The sequence below is a fragment of the Chionomys nivalis genome, chromosome 2 (genome assembly GCF_950005125.1).
Source record: "Chionomys nivalis chromosome 2, mChiNiv1.1, whole genome shotgun sequence".
NCBI lineage: Eukaryota > Metazoa > Chordata > Mammalia > Rodentia > Cricetidae > Chionomys > Chionomys nivalis.
The window spans coordinates 15077528-15099623 of record NC_080087.1 but is presented as its reverse complement, the minus strand read 5'-3'; the positions used below and the strand labels follow the sequence as shown (position 1 = coordinate 15099623).

The window sequence follows — 22096 nt, the reverse complement described above, 5'->3', positions numbered from 1 at the left end:
TCATTACTTTGTTAAGAGTAGGGCTTTCATTTAGTATCTCTTAATTTTTTGCTCACACACTTTGTGATGTTGTTGAGCATTATCTTAAGTTAGGGCTACTAACACTGACACAATACTATGACCAAAAGCAACTTGGAGAGGAAGGACTTTATTTTGCTTGTGGCTCCACATCACTGTTTGTTATTGAAGGAAGTCAGGGCAGGAATCTGGAGGTAGGAGCTGAAGCAGAGGCTATGGAGGGGTGCTGATTACTGACTTGCTCAGCCTGCTTTCTTACAGAACCTAGGAATACCAGTCCGGAAGTAGCAGCACCCACAATGGCTTCGTTCTCCCATACCAAACATTAATTAAGAAAATATCCAACAGGCTTTCCTATAGCCCTATCTTTTTTAATTAGTTAATTTATTTTTTTAACATTCCAACCACAGTTCTTCCCTCCCCCACCCCCGAATTGCCTCACCTTTCATTCACTCCTCCCAGTGGCTAAGGGCTCTGATGGGGAGTCAAAGTCTGACACATTAAGTTGGGGCAGGACCACTTCCTTCCTTCATTTAGATTGAGCATGGCATCCCACCATAGGGAATGGGCTCAACAAACTAGCTCAGGCACCAGGGATCTATCCTAGTCCTACCGCCAGGGACCCCTCAAATAGTCCAAGCTTTACCACTATCTCCCACAGAGGAGGGCCTAGTTTGGTCCCACAGTTGGTCAGTCTAGCGTTCATGATTATCCATGAGCTTGATTGAGCTGTCTCTATAGATAGATTTCTCTGTTGTGGGGAGCTGCGGGCTGCGTTCCTGCCACCCAGCTCCCGGCTGCCTGGCTAGCTTATGCCCCGAAATAACAACACACAAACTGTATTCTTTTAAACACTGCTTGGCCCATTAGCTCTAGCCCTTACTGGCTAATTCTCACATCTTTGATTAACCCATTTCTAATAATCTCTGTAGCACCAGTCTTACCGGGAAAGATTCAGCTTGTCTGACCTGGTGGCTTGCTTCATCACGTCTGCCCTGAGAGAAGCTGCCCTGCATTTGAGCTCACTTCCTCCTCTTCCTCCCAGCATTCTGTTCTGTTTACTCTACCCACCTATGTTCTAACCTATGAGGCCAAGCAGTTTCTTTATTCATTAACCAGTGACCTTCCTCCATCATTTCTCCATCATGAAGTTGACCTCCCTTGCTCATATATTCCCTCTTCCCTCTCTTCGACTGGATTCCCTGAGCTTGGCTTGCTGCTTGCTTTGTTTTGGACATTTCTGCATCTCATTTTGCAGAGATCCAAATTTGGTTTCTTATGATAAGGGGCAAATAGAATCTTCATACTGGATGAATGTTCTATGGTGATGGTTAGAGGATTCACCAATCCTCTCCACTGTGACTAGGATTCTTAGCTAGGGTCATCCTTGTGGATTCTTGAGAATTTCCCTCACAAAGCAAATTTCAACAGATACAAAAAATTGGAACCCCCCCCCCCCCGTATCTTACCAGATTGCCATGGCTTAAAGTTAGAATTCAACAACACAAATTTCAGAAAGCTTACAAACTCATAGAAACGGAATAATTTTTAACTGAATCACCCCTCGGTCAAGGAAGAAATAAAAGACTTCCTAGATTTCAGTGAAAATGAAAGTACAACATACTTAAACTTACAGGACTGTGAAAGCGGTGCTGTGAGGAAATGCCTACGTAAAGAAAGCGGAGAAATCTCACACTTGGCGAATTAACAGAACAAGTAGATGGCAGGAATAATCCAATTTAGGGGTAGAATCAATAAAATAGAAACAAAGAGAACAATACAAAGAATCAGCAAAACAGAGTTCGTTCTTCGAGAAAATCGACAAGGTAGACAAACCCTTATCCAAACTATCTAAATAGCAGAGAGAATATCCATATTAACAAAATAGAAAAAGAAAAGGGGGAAATAACAGCAGGCACTGAGGAAATCCAAAGGATCATCAGATCATACTTCAAAAACCTGTACTCCACAAAATTGGAAAATTTAAAAGAAATGAACAATTTTCTGGATAGGTTCCATTTATCAAAATTAAATCCAGACCAGATAAACAATTTAAATAGACCTATAGTCCCAAAGGAAATAGAAACAGTCATTAAAAGTCTCCCAACCAGGGCTGGAGAGATGGCTCAGAGGATAAGAGCATTGCCTGCTCTTCCAAAGGTCCTGAGTTCAATTCCCAGCAACCACATGGTGGCTCACAACCATCTGTGATGAGGTCTGGTGCCCTCTTCTGGCCTGCAGGCATACACACAGAATATTGTATACATAATTAATAAATAAATATTTTAAAAAAAAAAGTCTCCCAACCAAAATAATCCAGGATCGGATGGCTTCAGTACCATAACTTCAAAGAAGAGGTAATTCCAATACTCTTCTAGTTGTTTCACACAGTAGACAGAGAAGGAGCGTATCTTAACTCCATTTATGAGGCTACAGTCACCCTGATAACCATACCACACAAAGGTGCGACAAAGGAAAGAATTATAGACCGTTCTCCCTCATCAACATAGATGCAAAAATACTCAATAAAATACTAGTAAACTAAATCTAAGAACACATCCAAAAAAATCATCCACTATGACCAAGTAGACTTTATTCCAGACATGCAGGGTTGGTTCAACATACATTGAACCTGATAGAAGAGAAAGTGGGAAGTCCTTTGAACACATTGGCAAAGGAGACCATCTAAATACAGCCCCATCTTATGGAGGCATTTCCTCAGTTAAGATTTCCCTCCTCTCAGATGACTCTAGCTTTTCAGGTTGATATACCAACCAACTGGTGTAATTGACCCTTTATCAGCTTGACTCAGACACATCACTAATTGAATGTAATTTCTCCTTTTTTGCCCCCATAATCTGATTATTAATTTTACAATATAAAACATAATTACAAACCTTAATGGTTTCATAGTCTTTATAATTTCAAATGCTTTAAAAGTTAAGTCTCTTTAAAAATCCTAAATCTTTCTACTGTGGGCTCCTATAAAATCCAAAGTAAGTTGAATATTTTTTTGCTTAAAGAAGGAAGAACCAGGGCATTGTCATATTCTGAATAAAGCAAAGCAAAACTCCAATTGTATAAATAATTCAGTACCCAATGTCTGGCATCCTCCGAGGGATTTGAGTCACTTCTCTGGCTTCAGCCTCTGTAGCACACACAGATTATTTCCCAAGCTCAAGCTGGCTCCACACCATGCTGCTGCTGTTTTTGATCATTCTGTGGTACTGGCATTCCTGAAATGCTAGGGGCTCTTAGTACAACTGGCTGCCCTTTGACCAATAAATACCCTCTTCTGGGCACTCTTCAGGGAATTCAGCTCTGCCACACAATGCCAAGCCTTCCATTGCTTCCACTTCTTCATACCTTCAAAACCAGTACACACTTAAACTACGAAGTGTCTGCCAGCACAAGGTAAAACCTTGACCACTTCTAGAATACAGCTCTGGTACCTCCAAGGAGACAGAAGATTTTACATCTGCCTTTACATTTTTTATTTTAATGTTTATTTCATATGTACAGGTGTTTTGCCTGCATGTGTGTGTACTGCTTTTATGCCTAATGCTGTACAGGGCAGCAGATGGCTCTAATCCCCTGGAACTGGAGCTGCAAATGGTTGTGAGCCAATGGTTGTCAGTGCTGAGGATTGAACTTGGATGCTTTGAAAAACGGTAGCTGCGCTTTTAACCGCTAAGCCATTTCTCCAGCCCCTGCTGGCCTCTTCTTAACTTCACAGTTCTGGCTGACCAGCATCCATTACTCCAGCCAGACAAACACTTCATTTGAGCAGTTCCGGTGTCTGTTAATCATCTTCAAGCTTTGGCTAAACAGAACCACAGATTTCTTTCTCTTTTTCTATTTCCCTCCCTCTCTCCTTTCTTCCTTTCTTTATCCCTCCTTTTCTCTCTCCCCCTGCCTCCCCCCTCTTTTGAGGCAAGATTTCTTTGTTTAGCAGTTCTTGCTGACCTGGATTTTATTCTGTAGACCGGGTTGTCCTTGAACTCATGGCTGGCCATCTGTTTCTGCCTCCCAAGTGTTGGGATTAAAGTGGTGAGATACCATGCCTGGACAGAAGCAAAGATTCTAAGTGGCCCACCCCATGGTCTTTAAGTGACTCTCAGACTTTCCCTTTAGTTTCACAAGTCAGGCCTCTATCCTCTTCATTTCTCTGGTCACTGTTTATTTTCTAAGCTCCCATAGAACATTTCATGGAATGTTGAACACCCATTGGCTCCGAAGTCCAGAGTTCCAAAGTCCTCCCAAAAAACAATGGGGTTAGGTCAGTCACAGCAATACTCCACTATCCTGTTACCAACTTCTGTCTTAGTTCGGCCTTCTATTCCTCTGATGAAACACCATGTCCAAAAGCAACTTGGGGAATAAAGGGTTTATTTTACTTATGGTTCTATGTCACTGTTCATTGTCAAAGGAAGTCAGGACAGGAACTAATTAGGACAGGAACCTGGAGGCAAGCACTGATGCAGAGGCTGTGGATGGGGGCTGCTCAATGGCTTGCTCCAGCCCAGTGATGACACTACCCACAATGTGGTAGGCCAGTGGTTCTCAGTGCTCCTAATGCTAGGGCCCTTTAATATAGTTCCTCATGTTGTGACCACAGCCATAAAATTATTTTCATTGTTACTTCTTAACCAATTTTGCTATTGTTATGAACCATAATATAAATATATGGTATGCCACCCTAAAGGGATTTTAACCCACAGATTGAGAAACACTGGGCTAGGCTCTGCCACATCAGTCATTAAGAAAATGGTCTACAGTCTGATTTTTACAGAGGCATTTTCTCAATCGAGGTTCCCTCTTCTCAGATGATTGTAACTTGTATTAAGTTGACATAAAAACCAATTGCCATAGGCATGGAATCACATTTTCTCTTTTAAAAGTTTGTAGTTTTTAAAAAACGGTTTACTTTTATATGTATGAGTGTTTTGTCTGCATATATGTATGTGTGCATGCCCTGTGCATCTTGGTACCCATGGAGGTGAAAAAAGAACATTAAATCCTAGCTGGAGTTACAGGCCGCTGTGGGTTGTTGTGTGGGTGGTAGCAACTGAATCTGGGTTTCCTATAAGAACAGCATGTGCTCTGAATTGCTGAGCCCTCTCTCCAGTCCTCCAAATATATTGTGTTTGGCATCTCATAATTATACATACTTATGGCTTACAATATGGTATTTTTGTACATGCCAATACCATGTAATGATCAGATTAGGGCAATTAAGAAATCAAACACACATGATTATTTAACTCTTGTTACTGCTGTAGAACATCATTATTCCTCTTAAAAATAAAATTATACTTTATTTTATATATGACAATGTAGTTTACATGTTAAGCAGCAGTATGTAGAAAAATCTGATACAGTTTTGAATCAAAGAAAAAAGTGGAAACTTTCAGGTTATATAACCTCTCCAAGAAGATATTTAAACATAATTTCATTCTACGTGAATCAGGGGGTTGCTTCTGTTTCTCTCTTAGGTTCTCTACTTCTATGACATCAGCCTTTTCAGTTTCTACCTAGTAGTGAAAGAACACAGCTTTCTTTTTGTCTTGGCTTATTTCTTGTCATGATTCCCTCTGGTTTCATGAGTGTTCCACAAGCATCAGAATTTCATTTTCTTTTTGTAGCTGAATTATAGTAGAATTTATTTTCTATTGCTGTTTTGTTTGTTTCTTTGTTTGCTTTGGTTTTTCAAGACAGGATTTCTCTGTGTAGCCCTGGCTATTTTGGAACTCATTCTGTAGATCAGGCTGGCCTCAAACTCACAGAGATCCTCCTGCCTCTGCCTCCTGAGTGCTGGGATTACAGGTGTGCATCAACCACCACCCAGTGCTGTTTTATTTTTATTAGTTAAAAGTTTTAAGATGGAAAACTCAACAAGCAAATGAGAAAATACAGTGACGACTATATCTTCCATTGTGTACTATATCTCAAAACTCTCCTCATCTTGAAGTGGAACCAGTTTTCCTCTCATTGCTGTTCTTTCAACACATTTAAAATTAGTGTGGTTGAGTTCCCCACTGCTTGTCCTGGACATAGATTATAAAATGCAGAGCTTTCAGGGTCAGTCAGTGGTGTGAAGCATCAACAGATTAATACCCCAGGAGCCAAGCGTTTCCTCTCTTCTGGATTTGGCCTCTTCTTAGCCAAAAATAAAATAAAATAAATTGTAGAACAGCATTAAAAACTTAGAAAACACCAGTAAAACTCAGGGAGACGAAAGCAGTTGGAATCTACAGGACAGGGCATTTCACCAGGAGGCTTTATTTTAAGGTGATAAAGCCACCAAGTTGTTTCCCTCTGGATCACTGGACCTTCCCTCATGTAGTATTTATACACTGCATTTCACTACATGGTGGTAGAGCAGCTTTCTGTCCCTGTGACATCAATAGGAGAAAGGTTTACTTTTCCTGTGTTTGTTGTTGAAGGTTGCTTGACCTTGCTCCTTTTTACTGTTCATTTTGACTGGAAAGCAGAACAAAGAAGATTGGAGACAGTGAGCCCCTTCAAGGGCAGGCCCCTACTTGAGCCCCATCTATTTAAAGTTTCACCACTTTCAATGGTTCTGTGGGCTAAAGACTAAGCCTATGTATGGTATATGAGATTTTGGGAGACGCGGTTTATTTAAATTATAGCAATCTGGTGTTAGGGGAGGCCACTTGTTTGTCCTGGCCAGCTAGAACCAAAATAATCACACAGAAACTGTATTAACTAAATCACTGCTTGGCCCATTAGCTCTAGCTTCTTACTGACTAACTCTCACATATTAATTTAACCCATTTCTATTAATTTGTGTATCACCACATGGCTGTGGCTTACCCGATAAAGTTCCATTCGACTCCAACGGGGCTCCGTGGTGTCTCTCTGAGTCTGCCTTCCTTTCTCCCAGCATTCAGCTTAGTTTTTTCTCACCTACCTATATTCTGCCCTGCACAGGCCCAAAGCAGTCCTTTATTAACCAGTGGTATTCATAGCATCCAGAGGTGTAAAAAACAGAAATTGAAAGTCCATTTTAAAAAAAAAACCAAACTTGTATGCATTTTTCTCTCACTTTGCTCTATAAGTGTGTATGTTTGTGTATGCTTGTGTATGCCATGATGAGGGTATGTAGCCTGAAAACAACTTAGTCAATTCTCTCCTTCCTCGTGTATGCTTCTGAGGTCAAACTTAGGTTGTAGGTCTTGGCAAAGTAAGTTTATCTGCTGAGCCATCTCACTGGTCTCTGGGATTTAATTAAAAATGTTAAAAAGTTGAAGATATTTTTGATGACTCCTGAGTTGAAAATTATACAGAGTGAGTGTGTGAGGCAAAACCAAGTTTCTGAGAAAGTAAAGTTGTCACAGTATGTGTTAGCTAGACGATTCTCAAAGCTTGTGTATGACCAGAAAGAGTAGTCTCCTGGTCATTATTTTGTCTAAGATCATATGGAGTAGGTTAACCCTAGAAAAGCCTGCTTTAGACCTCTTCTGCCAGGATTAAAATGCTGGAAAATTACTTGAATAAAACATCTCCATGTCGTCCATTAAAGCTGTGTAAATGTGTTGTCTGTAACAGGAGGAACTCAGGAAGCATGAACAGTCTGGAGTGTTTTCTCTTGAACTGTGGTGTGTGTTAAACAGAGGTAGCTTTCAGGCTGGAGGTTCAGAATACCTGCTGCTCATTCATGAGAAGTAGAATTCTGAAACTTGTGTGGTGTGGGTCTCTAAGGAATCACACTCTTCTGGCCTCTGCATACAGGAGTGCACACAAAGAAGTGCCAGTCAGTTCATCTTCAAGTCATAATAGCAAGTTAAGGAGTCCTGATTTGTCCATTTCCTTCTTTATCTTTCTGCAATGTCTTATTTCCTTAAGAATGAGGCAGCTCATACAGGTTTAGATTTATCTGCTGGTTAGGGAGAACCATCCACGGAGTCATTTCAACACACAGATACTAAGGTCCACAGATAGTAAATAGTTTCAAAACTATTGCACTTTAGAGTCAGCTGGGGAGTTTTAAAGTTTTGCTTCCAGTCTGACACACCACTTTTCTCTAGTGGTTGGACAGCGTGTCCACAGGTGGATCTCTGAGTTCAAAGCCTGGCTTGTCTACAAAGTGGGTTCCAGGAAGGGCCTTGAACTCAGAGATTCACCTGCCTCTCTCTCCTGTGTGCTTGGATTAAATGCTGCCACTCCCTGGCTTTTTTTTCTTTTAAATATATATGTATGGGTGTTTTGCCTGTATGTATGTCTGTGCATGTGTGCCTAGTGCCTTTAGAAACTGGATGAGGGGCTTGATCCCCAGAAACTGGAGTTATAGATGGTTGTGAGCCACCAGGTGGGTGTCAGAATTGAACTTAGGTCCCTCTGGAAGAACAGCCACTCTCCTTAAACATTGAGCCATCAGTCACTTTTAAATGTAGCAGTTATCTGTGTGTAGCTATCAGTTATTCAATACACATTATCTTCAGTTGGATCTATTGTTAATATTGTGCTTGAGGCAACTGTGTCTTTGAGAACCTGTTTCTTTGTCTTGACAGTATGCAGCACTACTCTTTGGGTTGGCCAAGTGGATAAGAAGGCTACACAGCAAGATTTAACCAACCTTTTTGAGGAGTTTGGACAAATTGAATCTATTAATGTATGTATCTCTTAAGCACTAAAACAGTCTTTTAAAATGGCCAGTTTTCACTCTCTTCACTTCCTAATTAAGCCCAATGGTATCTGACTTTGGTTGTGTACATCTTGACAAGTTTTGTTTATTTTGTTCATTTTTCTGTGTTTGCTTTGAAGCTCTTTTTATCCTTTTCAATACAGTATCTTACAAAATAGTCATAGGGTTTTATAGCGGGATAGCACTTAATTCTTTTTTTAAAGATTTATTTATTTATGTATTCATTCATTCAGTCAGTCAAGTGTCCTGCCTGTAGGCCAGAAAAGGGCACCAGATCTCATTATAGGTGGTTGTGAGTCACCATGTGGTTGCTGGGAATTGAACTCAGGACCTCTGGAAGAGCAGTCAGTGCTCTTAACTGCTGAGCCATCTCTCCAGCCCGCACTTATTTCTTAAAAGCATTAAGTGTTGGTCAGCAAGATGCCCCCTTTCCTCTCTCTTCCCCTCCCTCCCTCTTTTTTACCAGTCAGAATGAAAATGGAGCCGTACATTTTTTTAATAGTAAGTGCTATGTTCCATAGTCAAAGAACTGATAACATATATTCAAGATTTTACCTTTATCATGGCTTAATGCAAACCAAATTAATGCATGAATATGGGGCTTATTAAAACTAAATAATTAATTGTATATGTATCAATAAACATTTGGTGGTGAAAGAAAATTAATTTGGTCATCTGCCAAAATCAAATTGTCAATTTAGTCAGTTGTCATTGTGTTGTTTCAGTAGAAGCAAATGTCAGACTGCATTTCCATCCTTCTACTTTCTGTTAAGAAAGGATTTTTCCCTCATAGATGATTCCACCCAGGGGCTGTGCATATGTCTGTATGGTTCACCGACAAGATTCATTTCGGGCTCTTCAGAAACTGAGTTCAGGATCCTATAAAATTGGTTCCAAGGTCATCAAGGTGAGTTTTTGTGGGTAAATTTATGGTAGAGTGGCAGCTACTCTTGTGGCCTCTGTTAGTCACAGTGTTATGTTTTTCATAGGGAAGGCCATATGATCTTATTTGTTGGGACTGTTAGAATTCCCAAGTTCTTCTCTCCCATCTCTCTTCCCTTGTTCCTCGATATGGATCAGACCCTGGGCCTTGACGTGTTAAGCACATATTCTTACACAGAGCATAGACTCAACCTTATCTTTAATGTTTGCAGCAAGCTTATGGCTTTAGTATTAGTCAATTATAATTAGGATTATGTACATACACTAACTTACTAGCCAAAATTTGAGTTTGTTTGTTCCTTAAGTATATACCTATACAAGTCTCTGCCATCTCACACTTCATATAGTTAGAACCTTTTCCTATTTACAAATTTGTCTTTCATTTACTTTTTCTCCCAGCACTTTTTTCTTATATTATTTCTTCTTATTTTATCTAGCCAACCACCTTGTAAAGAGTTTATATACAAGCATTTTCTTTCTTCTAAGTCTTTAAATTGATAATTCATAAGGTATTTTCTCATTGCTTGTGATTGACTCAGATTTTCATTTTGACTTTTTAGAAAGAATGTGTTCAGTCAACTTCTGCACCTAAATTAAAACTCTTAAACTCTTTCTGAAGAGTGTGCATGCCCATCTTTTATCGTTTCCTGGTAGTTGATGTGTGTAAGCTCAGGTATTGCTTATTTATTCTGGCATGGTGTACAAAGTCTTCTGAAACTTGTGATAACTATCTTGGTTATTGTCAATGGAACTGAGCTTTTTGTTGTAAAAATTAGACTTTGTTTTCTCCAGAAATGAGTTTAGAGTTGGATAAAAATTGGAAGCAGATCTTATATCGAAAATATGATCTCCAGTGCTAGTTTAAAACAAGTACTCAAGAAAAACAAGTTTTATTCCTATTTGCTTAAATATAATTTTGAACTTCATTTTTATTATAGTATATAATAAAATATATTGTGATCTTTCTTTTCCTCTTCCCATTCCCAATAGATTGCCTGGGCTTTGAACAAAGGTGTAAAGACGGAATACAAACAGTTCTGGGATGTAGATCTTGGAGTCACATATATACCCTGGGAAAAAGTTAAAGTGGATGATTTGGATGGCTTTGCAGAAGGAGGCATGATAGATCAGGAAACTGTAAATGCTGGTGAGAATATACTTTTTATTATTTCAAAATAGGCTTCAGAAGGTTGTAATATAAATGTGTTTAGGAAGGCAGAGTAAACTATGCTTATTCCCTGGATTCAGCTCCACAAAGAAGAGATGGTGCTGTTTCTGACATTGCTTCTTCAGTGTTTTGTGTTTCAGTAGGTGTCAGGGAGCAGTTGAGAAAGTACTGTCTGGAACCTGCAAATGTAGCAGTCTTTCCTTTATGACTTAACATTTTTGTTATATTTAAGGGAAAGCTTTGTTAAAGTAAGTTTTGTTTTTTGTTTTTTTTTTTTTTAATTCCATGAGTTTTGAGTGGGAACCGAGGATCTGAGAAGCTTTTTGGAGAAATTCCAGAAGATTTCAGATAGAGTTCATTTTGAGTAGCAGACTCTCATGTGGGCTCAAGTACTGCAGCATAATAATCTTCTGAAACACTTCCTGCATTGTCTATAACCAAATGAGCATATGTCCTGCTCTGTAAAAAGTGGCAGCTTCTGTTTTTGTTTTTATTTTTAAAACTTCTCAGTTATAAATTCACAATGAGCTACAACCAAAATATTTGATATTTGGGATTGATCCAAAGTATGATATGTTCTTTGTTTCTTCGCATCTTAGCTCTCTTACCAAAACTAGCCTGCTTTCAGGGTAGTTCTCATGCTTATGAACATACGCAGACATCTCTTGATGTTGTTGCCTTCTGCCTGGAGATGGCCCTCAGGTAGGAGAACATGTTCTTAGCATGTGCAAGGCCCTTGATTTGAACCCCAGGACCACCCAGATCAACACAGTTTATTGTCTACTTCTTTGTCCTATGCCTGTTTCCTAGGACAGTCCTTCTTTCAGTTGTCTGAGTTCCTGCTGTGTGACAAGTTGATTCTTCAGGAACTAACATTGTGATAGGGTAATAAAAAGCAGGAATCACCTTTTGCTTGAATGGCACAGACTCCCATGGCCTGTACTCTGCCCTGGAGCCTGACAGTGGTCTGTTCTGAAAAAGGACCTCTGTGGGAACACAGCCTTGCTTGTGTGTATACATACTTTTCAGGACTGCTTCTATCTTTTTCCCTCCCTCCCTCCCTCCCTCCCTCCCTCCCTCCCTCCCTCCCTCCCTCCCTCCCTCCCTCCCATACTCATCTGTTCCCTCCCCTCTCATTCTCATCTCTTCCTTTTCTTCCTTCTTTACCCCTTTCTCCCTCCCTTCCTTTATTCATAGCAGCAAATATATATATTTAGAACTCAAAAAAACAAAACAAAACCTAAAAACATGTTCTAGTCAAATAAATAATAAGAATACTGTATAGGATTTGTGTGTTGGTATAGTCCAGTCGTGGTGGAGCACTTGCCTTCAATCCTATTTCTTGGGAGACAGGTTTTTGTATGAGCTTGAAGCTAGCCTGGTTCACATACCAAATTCCAGGCCAGGCTGTATGGTGAAGCCCTGTCTCAGGGAGACAGAGAGACTAGGAAGAGAGCTGATCCATGGGATTATCACATTGTAAGTAGATGTAGATCTGTGGGGGTGGAGCATCTATGTGGATTTGAGACATGTATCCACTTTGAAAAGCAGCATGCCAGAACTTAATAAACATGGAACATATAGGAGATTAAGGCAGATACACTGAGAAGCAAAAGTTGAGTAGTCATGTTTGTTGTTGGCTCAGAAGAAGAGGACCATGATTTATTTCATGTTATCCAGGCTGTCCTCTAACTCCTGTCCCAGTACCCCACCTCCTAAGCACTCAGCCTCAGGCATGTGCCACATGTCCAGCTGATTGCATTTTCTGTTCTTGTCCTCTTCGGAAGATTTCTCTGTATTCAGTTACTACTTTGTTAGTTGTGCCTCATAACATACAAAACAGGGCTGGTTTCCCATAATCAGGTGACCTATAAAGGTATATCTGTTACAGCTTGGTGTTGTCATTTTTAGCTTGTGTGGTATTTTTAGATTTGCCAAGATAGATCTGGAAAGGGTTCAGATGGTAATGTAAATGGGGAAAAAAAGCTGAAAAGCAGCATTTAAAGGAAATCAATTTCAAATATTTTATTTAGAATGGGAAACTGTGAAAGCCTCAGAACCCGCTAAAGAAACGGTCCAGACTACACAGAGTCCAACTCCAGCTGAAAAGGAGACAGTGGTCACAACACAGGCAGAGGTTTTCCCTCCGCCTGTGGCCATGCTGCAGGTTGGTACTTGCTGACTTCCTAGTCGTACATTTTCCATATCTTATTTGCTGATGTGTACCGGTTGGCATCTGTTGTTCACATTAAGACAGAGGTTAAAAATATTCTGCACACACAATGCATTATTACACTAAATGCAAGAATGGTTAGTTAGGTGAATAGCGAGCTGTAACCCCCTCAGACTTGCAGTATTTTCTTTAGATTTATGCTTTCTGTGCAAGCAAATTTGTATCAATAACATTATTTGATAATTAGATTAATAAAGTTATTTCAGTGAATTTAGTGAAACATTTTGAAAGGTCATTGTTGGAAATGGTAATATTCATACTTAAATGTTTATGCATTAAATATGTACTGTGTGCTAGTGCTAAGTTGTACACTGTTGTAGAAGCTTCTGGTGTTCAGAGTACATCCATGGTAACCATGGAGCGTTCATTGTCATTCAGGGAGCCAGAGATGAGATCCTCTGGATAAGAAAAGTAGACTGTGGTGGTCAAGAATGTCTGCACCATTGCCTGCCATCTTATGACAGAGCTGAGGGTGTGCCTAGTTGAACAACTTGGTGGTGAAGAAGTTAGCCAGCATCTGAGCGAGAGCATCACAAGCAGAAGAAACCCACACTGAAGGTTATAAGCAATAGCTTACTCTAGCAGGTGGCTAGAGTCTTGCCTGTAAGCTCAACTCTCAAAGGAACTCACCTTTATTCTGAATGAAGGGAATCACTGGAGGACGATAACCAGAGGAGTGACTTGTAAAGGATTACACTGGATATCGTTTATAGTGTGTAGGCTACACCAAACGTATAAATGAAGAGATGAAGTGAAAGTGCTGTAGCAATATAGGTGTGAAGTGATTGAGTCATGAAGACTAACAAAAGAGAAGTGACAGATAGGAGATGACTTAGAAAGTACAACTAGTAGGACTTTGTAGACTTGAATTTAGAGTTGTGAAACAGGAAAGAAAGGGGCTTGGTCCAAGAAATTAGAAATTTTGGAGCTATCATTTTTTTGAGACTAGGAAATAACGTGAGGTGCTGTCTCTTAAGAGTAACAAGTAGTTCATTTTCTGTACATGTAACCTTTACAGTACTCTTTAAGCAATGAAGTTTAGATGCTGAACTTGGTAACATTTGAGATTCAAGAAAGAGATAAAGCCATGCAAGAGAGAAGTTAGGGTCTTTTTGAAGCTGTGATGAATAAAAGATATTTGAGTTGAGATTAGAAAACCAAGTTTGGAGTATTTGGTGCTCATTGAAAGATGCTACTGTATGCTTTGTAGAGGCAGCCTGGCAGGTGGGTGCTAGTGAGTCTGAAGCCTGAGCCTCAGTGCTTAGCTGAGTTCTCATTAATTTATTTGAATGTAAGAGGAGAGGCCTATTGACTCCTACTCTTTAGCCCTAAATTGATTCACTTACAAGTATACAAATAGATAAACATAAATGTAATGACATTTATTACTTTCCTATTTAAAAGATGTAATTTGCCTTTAGTATGCCAGAATGTAGAAATTACTTCAGGTGGATAAACTGACTAACAAGACATTTTTCTGCCCACTAAAGATTCCAGTAGCACCAGCGGTTCCTGCAGTTAGTTTAGTTCCACCAGCGTTTCCTGTGTCAATGCCGGTCCCCCCACCTGGATTCAGCCCAATCCCTCCACCTCCTTTCCTACGAGCAAGTTTTAACCCTTCACAGCCACCTCCTGGTAAGAAATTTATAGCTTGCTGTTTTAACTCAGTTTAGAATATCACTGATATTCTAAATATCATTTTTTGGGGGGTCTCAATGTCGTAGAGCAATGGTTCTCAGACTTCAGCACACAACAGAACTAGCATGCTGGGTCCATTCTCCCCACCATCCATTAGGCCACATCTTTCAGCAGCTTTTATTTTTACTCACTGTTTCCTCTCATTTAATTTAATAGTGACTCTATCTTTAAAAACTGCAAAGAAGCAGATTTATAATTTGGTCATGTGGTCTGTGGGATCATAAAAATATCATTATAGTGTAGGGTTTATTTATGAACTTAAAACATCATATCTTCTAAAGTTAACAAAATATTTTAACATAGTGGTAAAGAGCATAACGTGTCTATAGTGTTATTTTCTTCTGTGATGGTAGCTTGAGATAGGTTTAGCACTCTCCCTGTGGTCAGCATTCCCACAAAAACAGACTGGTTTCCTAGATGATGACTTCGTGATCTGCAGTGCAGAGTGGTCCACAAAACTTGAACGAGTGAATAAATAAATACGTTATAATCAGAATCACTGCTTCATCTGTCTTATAGAAATCAAGTATTTATAAAAGTTATTTTAAGTGGAGAATATTGAGCAGATCCATCAGCATGGTGACAGAGGTAATTTTAAGGTTGTGAGGTTTTGCTGTTATAGTGGAGTACTAAGGTCCCCATGTAGAAACCAGCTCCCAAATAAAGACACAGAGACTTAGTATTAGTTTTAGATGCTCAGCCTTATCTTACACTTGTCCCACTAGCTCTTTTAACTTAATTTAACCTGTTTCTCTTCATCTGCATTTTGCCTCAGGGCTTTTTACATTTCTTTCATACTGGATGTCTGACTTATCCTGCTTCTTCAGTGTCTTACTGACTATTGGCTGCCTGGCTGGCCCCTGGAGTCTCCCTCTCTTTGTCCCTAGGTCTTTTCTCCCTAGAGCCTAGATTGTTCCTCCAGTTTATTCTCTCTGCCCACCAGCCGCCTGTCCCTTTACTGCCTAGCTATTAGGTGCCTTAGGCAGGCAAAGCAGTACATTTTTACATCATTAAACAAATGCAGTAGAAACTAATATAACACACCTTTAAATATTAAAGTATTATTCCACAGCACAAACAAATGTAACACATCTTGACTTAGTTAAAGTAATATTCCACAACATCCGCATTCCTCAGGAGGTTGAAGTAGAATGACTTAGCCCGCAGGTTCCATACCGGCTGGGTAGCAGAGGAAGACCCCATGGTAAAACAATAAGAAAATGTGGAAGTAGTTCATTTATAAATCTTGAACCCTTTGATTTAAACAAATAATTTTCTTTGTGCTGTTTTATTTTGGTCTTTTTTCTCCCATGTAGGTTTTATGCCACCTCCGGTTCCCCCACCTGTGGTACCTCCCCCTGCAATTCCACCAGTAGTACCAACATGTGAGTTACTGATTTACAGAGTCTGTTTTATCCCAGGGAGTCTTAGTGTGTCTGTGATCATTTCTGTAAAACATTAGTTTCCAACAAATGCATGCTAGAGGATCTAAAAATTAACAGTATCTCAGAAGTTCTTATTCATGTTTCTTCAATTGTCCCAAAATGTCTTTTCATAATCTACTTCCTTTAGTCAAGATTCACAGACTGTCCTCCCATCACGGTGGTTTTGCTGTGTTTATTTTAAACATCTTGATTAGTGCCATCCTGCCCAGGTCTCCCTTCTGGTTCATAGTTCTTCATGACTACTGAGCCATTCCTCTCCAGATACAAGATTCCTGGAAGGGGGAAGTTAGTGTCCAAGACTTGCTTAGATTATAGATGACCCTTTTTCCTCGTAAGAATACAAGTAATACTTAGTAGACTTGCATTCTCTCAAACTAGTGTCTTTTTGTTCATTTTTGAACAAAACATTTTTATAGCAGTTTCAGAATTAAGACAAAATCAAGTAGAAAGTACAGAAATTACTTGCATGCCCCATCCCTGCTCATACATACTTTGTCTTATCATCATCCTCCCAGAGCAAGACTTAGAGTAGATGAATTTGTATTTTCATTATTATTCAAATGCATAATTTATGTTAGGGTTTGTTTACACTTGATATTTTCTTACATATTTAATAATGAATGTTAAAATCGATGAGGGTATTTGGGTATTAGAACTTCGCTGTTCAAAATGCTTATCTGTTTAGTTTTTAATTATGTTTTTATTTTTTATTATTATGGGTTAAATCTGTCATTAGTTACAAAGTGGTTATCTTTCTAAATAGTACTTTCATTGTTAGCTTTTTTTTTTTGTTTTTAAATATAAAGAAAATTTACCAGCTGATGGTGATTAGATCCCTTGAGGTGTAGTGCACAGGAGAATCAGGGTAGATGTCATACCTTTTCCCTAATGGCCAGCATACATAGTGCCGTGTGGGTGTGACCAGAGAGCAGAGGGGATTTCTGTCATTTTTCTTCTTTTAACCCCCCCAACTGCCCTTTGTTTCTTCATTTTTTTAATCTGTGTTTTCATGGATTAATAATTCTTTCCCATCAGTTGTATTCTTTGTTCTTTTGATAGTCAAATGGTTTTGCCTTAGTGTATGTTGCTTCTCCATGTCTTGGAGTTAGCTACAGGATTTTCAGCTTGATTGTCTCCATCTCATACTATATCTTCCACTGAGTGTGAACTAGACACATCTCATAATGCAGGATGACCTTCAGAGGCCACAATCTGGCTACTAGATTATGTTTGCCCTGAGGATTTTGTTGGGTGAAAAAATTCTCAGGGAACAACACTAGGAAGTAGTCATTTGAGTAGAGAAATTATAAGAATATGTTATAAAATAGCTTCAAGTAGAAGTTTACAACACATTTTACTTAGCTTTGTTTTCATATTTCTGTCTGCTATCATACTGAAATGACAACGTGTCTACTTACCTCCTCCCTTGCAGTGTAAACCTACAGAGTCATAGACACTGGCAATAGAAAACCAGATGGTACTACTACCATCCAGACTCCTCCCTCTACCTTCAGAATGTGTGTGCTTACTGACATCCTGCTGACCTCAGGGATTACAAAAACAAGCATTGTAGACATCTAGTTAGCTTTTAATTTTCTATTTCCTTTTTCCTGTTACTAAACACAGGGCTTCCGAAGAACCATTTAGTAATTTGAGCAATCCCACTTTAAAAATTAGATTCCAAACGACCTTTCATGAGAGTACATATAATAGAGATGTTTGCTAATTTCTTAAATTCTAAATCTGCTTGCCTTACATTTTAAAATGTTTTCCTTCATTATTTAGGTACCTTTCAAATCTTTCTGAAAACAATATTCAAAAGTTGTTTGAATTCATTACTCAAAGAGGCTCATGCTGTATAGCCCGTCTCTCAATAATTACAGTTCCCAAACCTAGGTTCCATTGCTGCATACATAGAATTCCGCTATTCTTCCTGCCTCACTTAGTTCCCATAATTCCTGTTCATGATCATAGGTGGTTTTGTCCCAGTATAATATCTCTTTAGTATACTGACAGTTTGTCCAAATGATTCTCAAAGTGAAAAGGGGGGAAGGGACACCTTTGCTTACAGTATCCAAGTATGACTCAACAGTTTTCCATATGATGTACCCTGAGCGAGAACTTCTAAGACTGTTAAATTCTTATGGTTCTGCCTTTTAGTATGTAGATGGCATACAGAAAAGGTTCTGCCTTTTAGTATGTAGATGGAGAGTTTTCACCAACTGTTTTGGAACAGAAAGTTTATAACATTTACAGTTCACCTTTCCTAACCTTGTTTGATGAAGGTACTGAATGTAAAGGGATCTCTTCCCAATATACTGTAGTTTGAAGACAATTGGTCAGACTTTCATTCTGATATCTACTTGTCTGTTCTGCCAATCATTTCTGTATATTTTGCATTCTCTTGGCTGACCTTCTTAGAAAATTAGTTTTTTGTGTTACTAGGATTTACTTTTTTCTTCCTGTACCATAACCTTTTGGTGAAAACATTTTTTAAGATATTTTCTCTATTTTGAAAGAGTGAAACATCGTAAATAGAACTGAGGCTCTTCATTATGAGCATTGGTTATTATATAACATGCTTGGTTATACAGAGATGCCACTAAGTAAATCACTCATACTGCCAGATAGCTTACAAATTAAGTCTGAAATAAATTTTTGTCCTGTTTAAACAGCTTTAGTGCAACCACCATTGTCCATGACCCCAGAAACTGTGAAAGATGTTGGATTTGGTAGCCTTGTCTTACCAGGTGGTTCTGTTGCCAGCAATCTTGCTCCTTCAACTCTACCAGCTGGAAATGTTTTTAATCCTCCCAATAAAGCAGAGCCTGAAGACAAAGTACCTCACCTTGCAGAACACCAGATTCCTTCTGGTGAGAACACCAGACCAGGTAAAACAAAACCACTGACTATAAGCCCCTAGACATAAAATTAATCTCATAATTATTTTTCTGAAGATTAGTGCTAGATTTTTACGTGTTCCGTATGTGAAAGTGTTAGTGCCCTTTTTTGACAGGGATCACTGTGTTCTTTCCATGTTCTGCAGTTGTCCCTTTCAGAAGTGACATTCTAAAGGGTTGGAGACATAGCTCAGTGGTAGGTGCTTGCCTATTTTAATGCCCAGTATTATCAAGACAGTTACAAATTACATTCTATTCAGAATAATACTGGGTTTTAGACCTTTTCATTAGACCCAGCCCTCACCCTTCTGAGGCCTATGGTGCTGCCCCTGGGCATTATGGTAAGAATAAGATTCCAAATTGTCTATTTACAGGAAGACAAGGATCAGCAATAGGGATGAATAACAGATACTGTACCAGAGTATTAGATAGCTAGAAATGGTGTTTCAAAGCATTAAGTAATTTTAATAAGAGTCCCATTGTTTGGTATCTTTTTTTGGTTTTTTTGAGACAAGGTTTCTCTGTAGCTTTGAAGCCTGGAACTAGCTCTCATAGACCAGACTGGCTTCAAACTCACAAGAGATCTGCCTGCCTCTGCCTCCTGAGTGCTGGGATTAAAGACCACTGCCCAGCCCCATTGTTTGGTATCTTAATCACATGCAAAATTTCTGACTTTTTTTTTTTGAAAAGATTTATGCAGAGTATTTTGTTTTAATATGTGAATTTCACTCCATGTGCTGTTAATAATCTTAGGTCTGATGTTCATCCTGTATCTGGTAAAGTGTGATTCTTTGACGGGGTTGAAGTTCTTTTGCAGAAATTATAGCATTAATAATATATTTCCTTTTTAATACCAGTAACTGTTATTTCAAATGATTTCTTTTCTTTCTCTTTTAGTGATTCCAAATGATATTCCCAGTAGTGCTGCAATGTTAGCACAGCCACCTGGCCCTGCAAACACCTCTGGGATCCTGTGCGTGCAGAGACCAAATGTGTCAAGTAATTCTGAAATTCTGGGGGTTCGGCCAGCTAATGTTTCCAGTAGTGCTGCAATTATCGGAGCACAGCCACCAAATATTCTAAATAACTCTGGAATTTTGGGCATACAGCCACCAAATGTGTCGAGTGGCTCTGGACTTATTGGAGTACTGCCTCCAAATTTGCCTAACAACTCTGGACTTGTAGGACTACAGCCACCAAATGTTACAAATCCTGCTGGACTTTTGGGAACACAACCACCGATTGGACCTCAAAACTTACCTCCCTTAACTATGCCAGCTCAAAGGATGCCTGCATTGCCAATGTTGGATATCCGTCCAGGACTTATACCACAGGCTCCTGGACCAAGATTCCCTTTACTACAGCCTGGAATTCCCCCACAACGGGGTATCCCTCCCCCATCGGTACTTGATGCACCTCTTCATCCGCCACCCCGTGGACCTTTTCCTCCAGGAGATCTTTTCAGTCAGCCAGAAAGACCTTTTCTGGCTCCTGGAAGACCAAGTCTAGACAATGTTCCCAACCCAGATAAGCGAATACCACTTGGGAATGACAGTATTCAGCAGGAAGGGGATAGAGACTACCGGTTTCCTCCTGTAGAAACAAGGGAGGGCATTCCTAGACCTCCCCCAGTGGATGTTAGGGATGTTGTTGGGCGACCTGTAGACCCCAGAGAAGGTCCTGGAAGGCCTCCATTAGATGGTAGGGACCACTTTGGAAGACCTCCTGTGGACATGAGAGAGAATCTTGTGAGGCCAGGTCTAGATCATCTTGGTAGAAGAGATCACTTTGGCTTTCCCCCAGAGAAACCTTGGGGGCATAGAGATTTTGATGAGAGAGAGCATCGAGTTTTGCCTGTCTTTGGTGGTCCAAAAGGCTTGCATGAAGAAAGAGGTAGATTTCGGGCTGGAAATTACCGATTTGATCCTAGAAGTGGTCCTTGGAACAGGGGATTTGGACAAGAAGTTCACAGAGATTTCGATGACCGCAGAAGACCCTGGGAGAGGCAAAGGGATAGGGATGACAGAGATTTTGATTTCTGCAGAGAAATGAATGGAAATCGTCTTGGACGAGATAGAATTCAAAACACTTGGGTCCCCCCTCCTCATGCTCGGGTTTTTGATTATTTCGAAGGGGCCACTTCTCAACGAAAAGGCGATAATGTGCCTCAAGTTAACGGTGAAAATACAGAGAGACATGTTCAGCCACCGCCCTTACCAGTACAGAAGGACCCTGAACTCTATGACAAACTGGCATCTGCAGGTGACGTAGACAAGGAGGAGAGCGGCACAGTTGCTGATGTAGAAAGTGAAGCAGTGGTGGTAGAGAGCACAGAGACTGAGGGGACATAACCATCGCTCAGTAGGTAAAAGAAACCTTTTGTAAAGTTGTCATCTCTGTAAGAGGGTAATGGCTGACGGCACCAGAGTTGTTCACGTTTATCTGCCAGAACTAAGTTAATCTGATGTTCATGTTCACCTCTCTTAAAATAATTGTACAACTGACTTGTATAGACATTGTTCTTAATATGAACATGGTAGGTAAACATTTTTTATTTTTCTGATAAAGTATAAATGTTGCCCCAGATTCTTTTAACGTCAAGGAGATGCTAACAGCTTCGGAGACTTCCTATGGAAGAGAGGGTTTTAGACACTGTCATTGGGTTGGTTATGATAATGACATATTTCAGAACAGCAAGGTGTGGCATATCTTCTCCATATCTCTAGGCTGCTGCGGGATTTTAAGGTAACAAACAAAGCTGTGACATTTTATGCAAGGACTGGCTCTAGATTATTGAGGAGCATAATACAGAGATTTTAAGAAGTGATTTTGTGAAAATCTCCACTCTGGTCTCTGTACTCCAAAGTAAGTGTGTGTGATTTGTTCCTCATGCTGCAGTGAGTAAAAAAGAAAAAAAAAAAAGCAAACAACATAAATATTAAACTACGTTTCAATGTTGGGTGAATTTTGTTTTTAGATGCCAATAAAACTTGTTTGATAACAGTGTTCTAGGAATTGTATTTT

At 39.6% G+C, this 22096-nt stretch overlaps 1 protein-coding gene across 1 annotated transcript in view; it reads left to right on the top strand.

Moving 5' to 3' along the window:
- The window catches only part of Scaf8 (SR-related CTD associated factor 8), a 150042-nt gene that overhangs the window by 73312 nt on the left and 54634 nt on the right, over window positions 1-22096 (top strand). Inside the window, exons 14-21 of the mRNA XM_057759005.1 lie at window positions 8553-8653; window positions 9480-9593; window positions 10619-10775; window positions 12830-12963; window positions 14520-14664; window positions 16044-16112; window positions 18848-19063; window positions 19970-21437. Of these exons, the coding sequence (XP_057614988.1) occupies window positions 8553-8653; window positions 9480-9593; window positions 10619-10775; window positions 12830-12963; window positions 14520-14664; window positions 16044-16112; window positions 18848-19063; window positions 19970-21423 (2390 nt within the window). The 3' untranslated portion in view covers window positions 21424-21437. The remainder of the gene's footprint in view (window positions 1-8552; window positions 8654-9479; window positions 9594-10618; window positions 10776-12829; window positions 12964-14519; window positions 14665-16043; window positions 16113-18847; window positions 19064-19969; window positions 21438-22096) is intronic.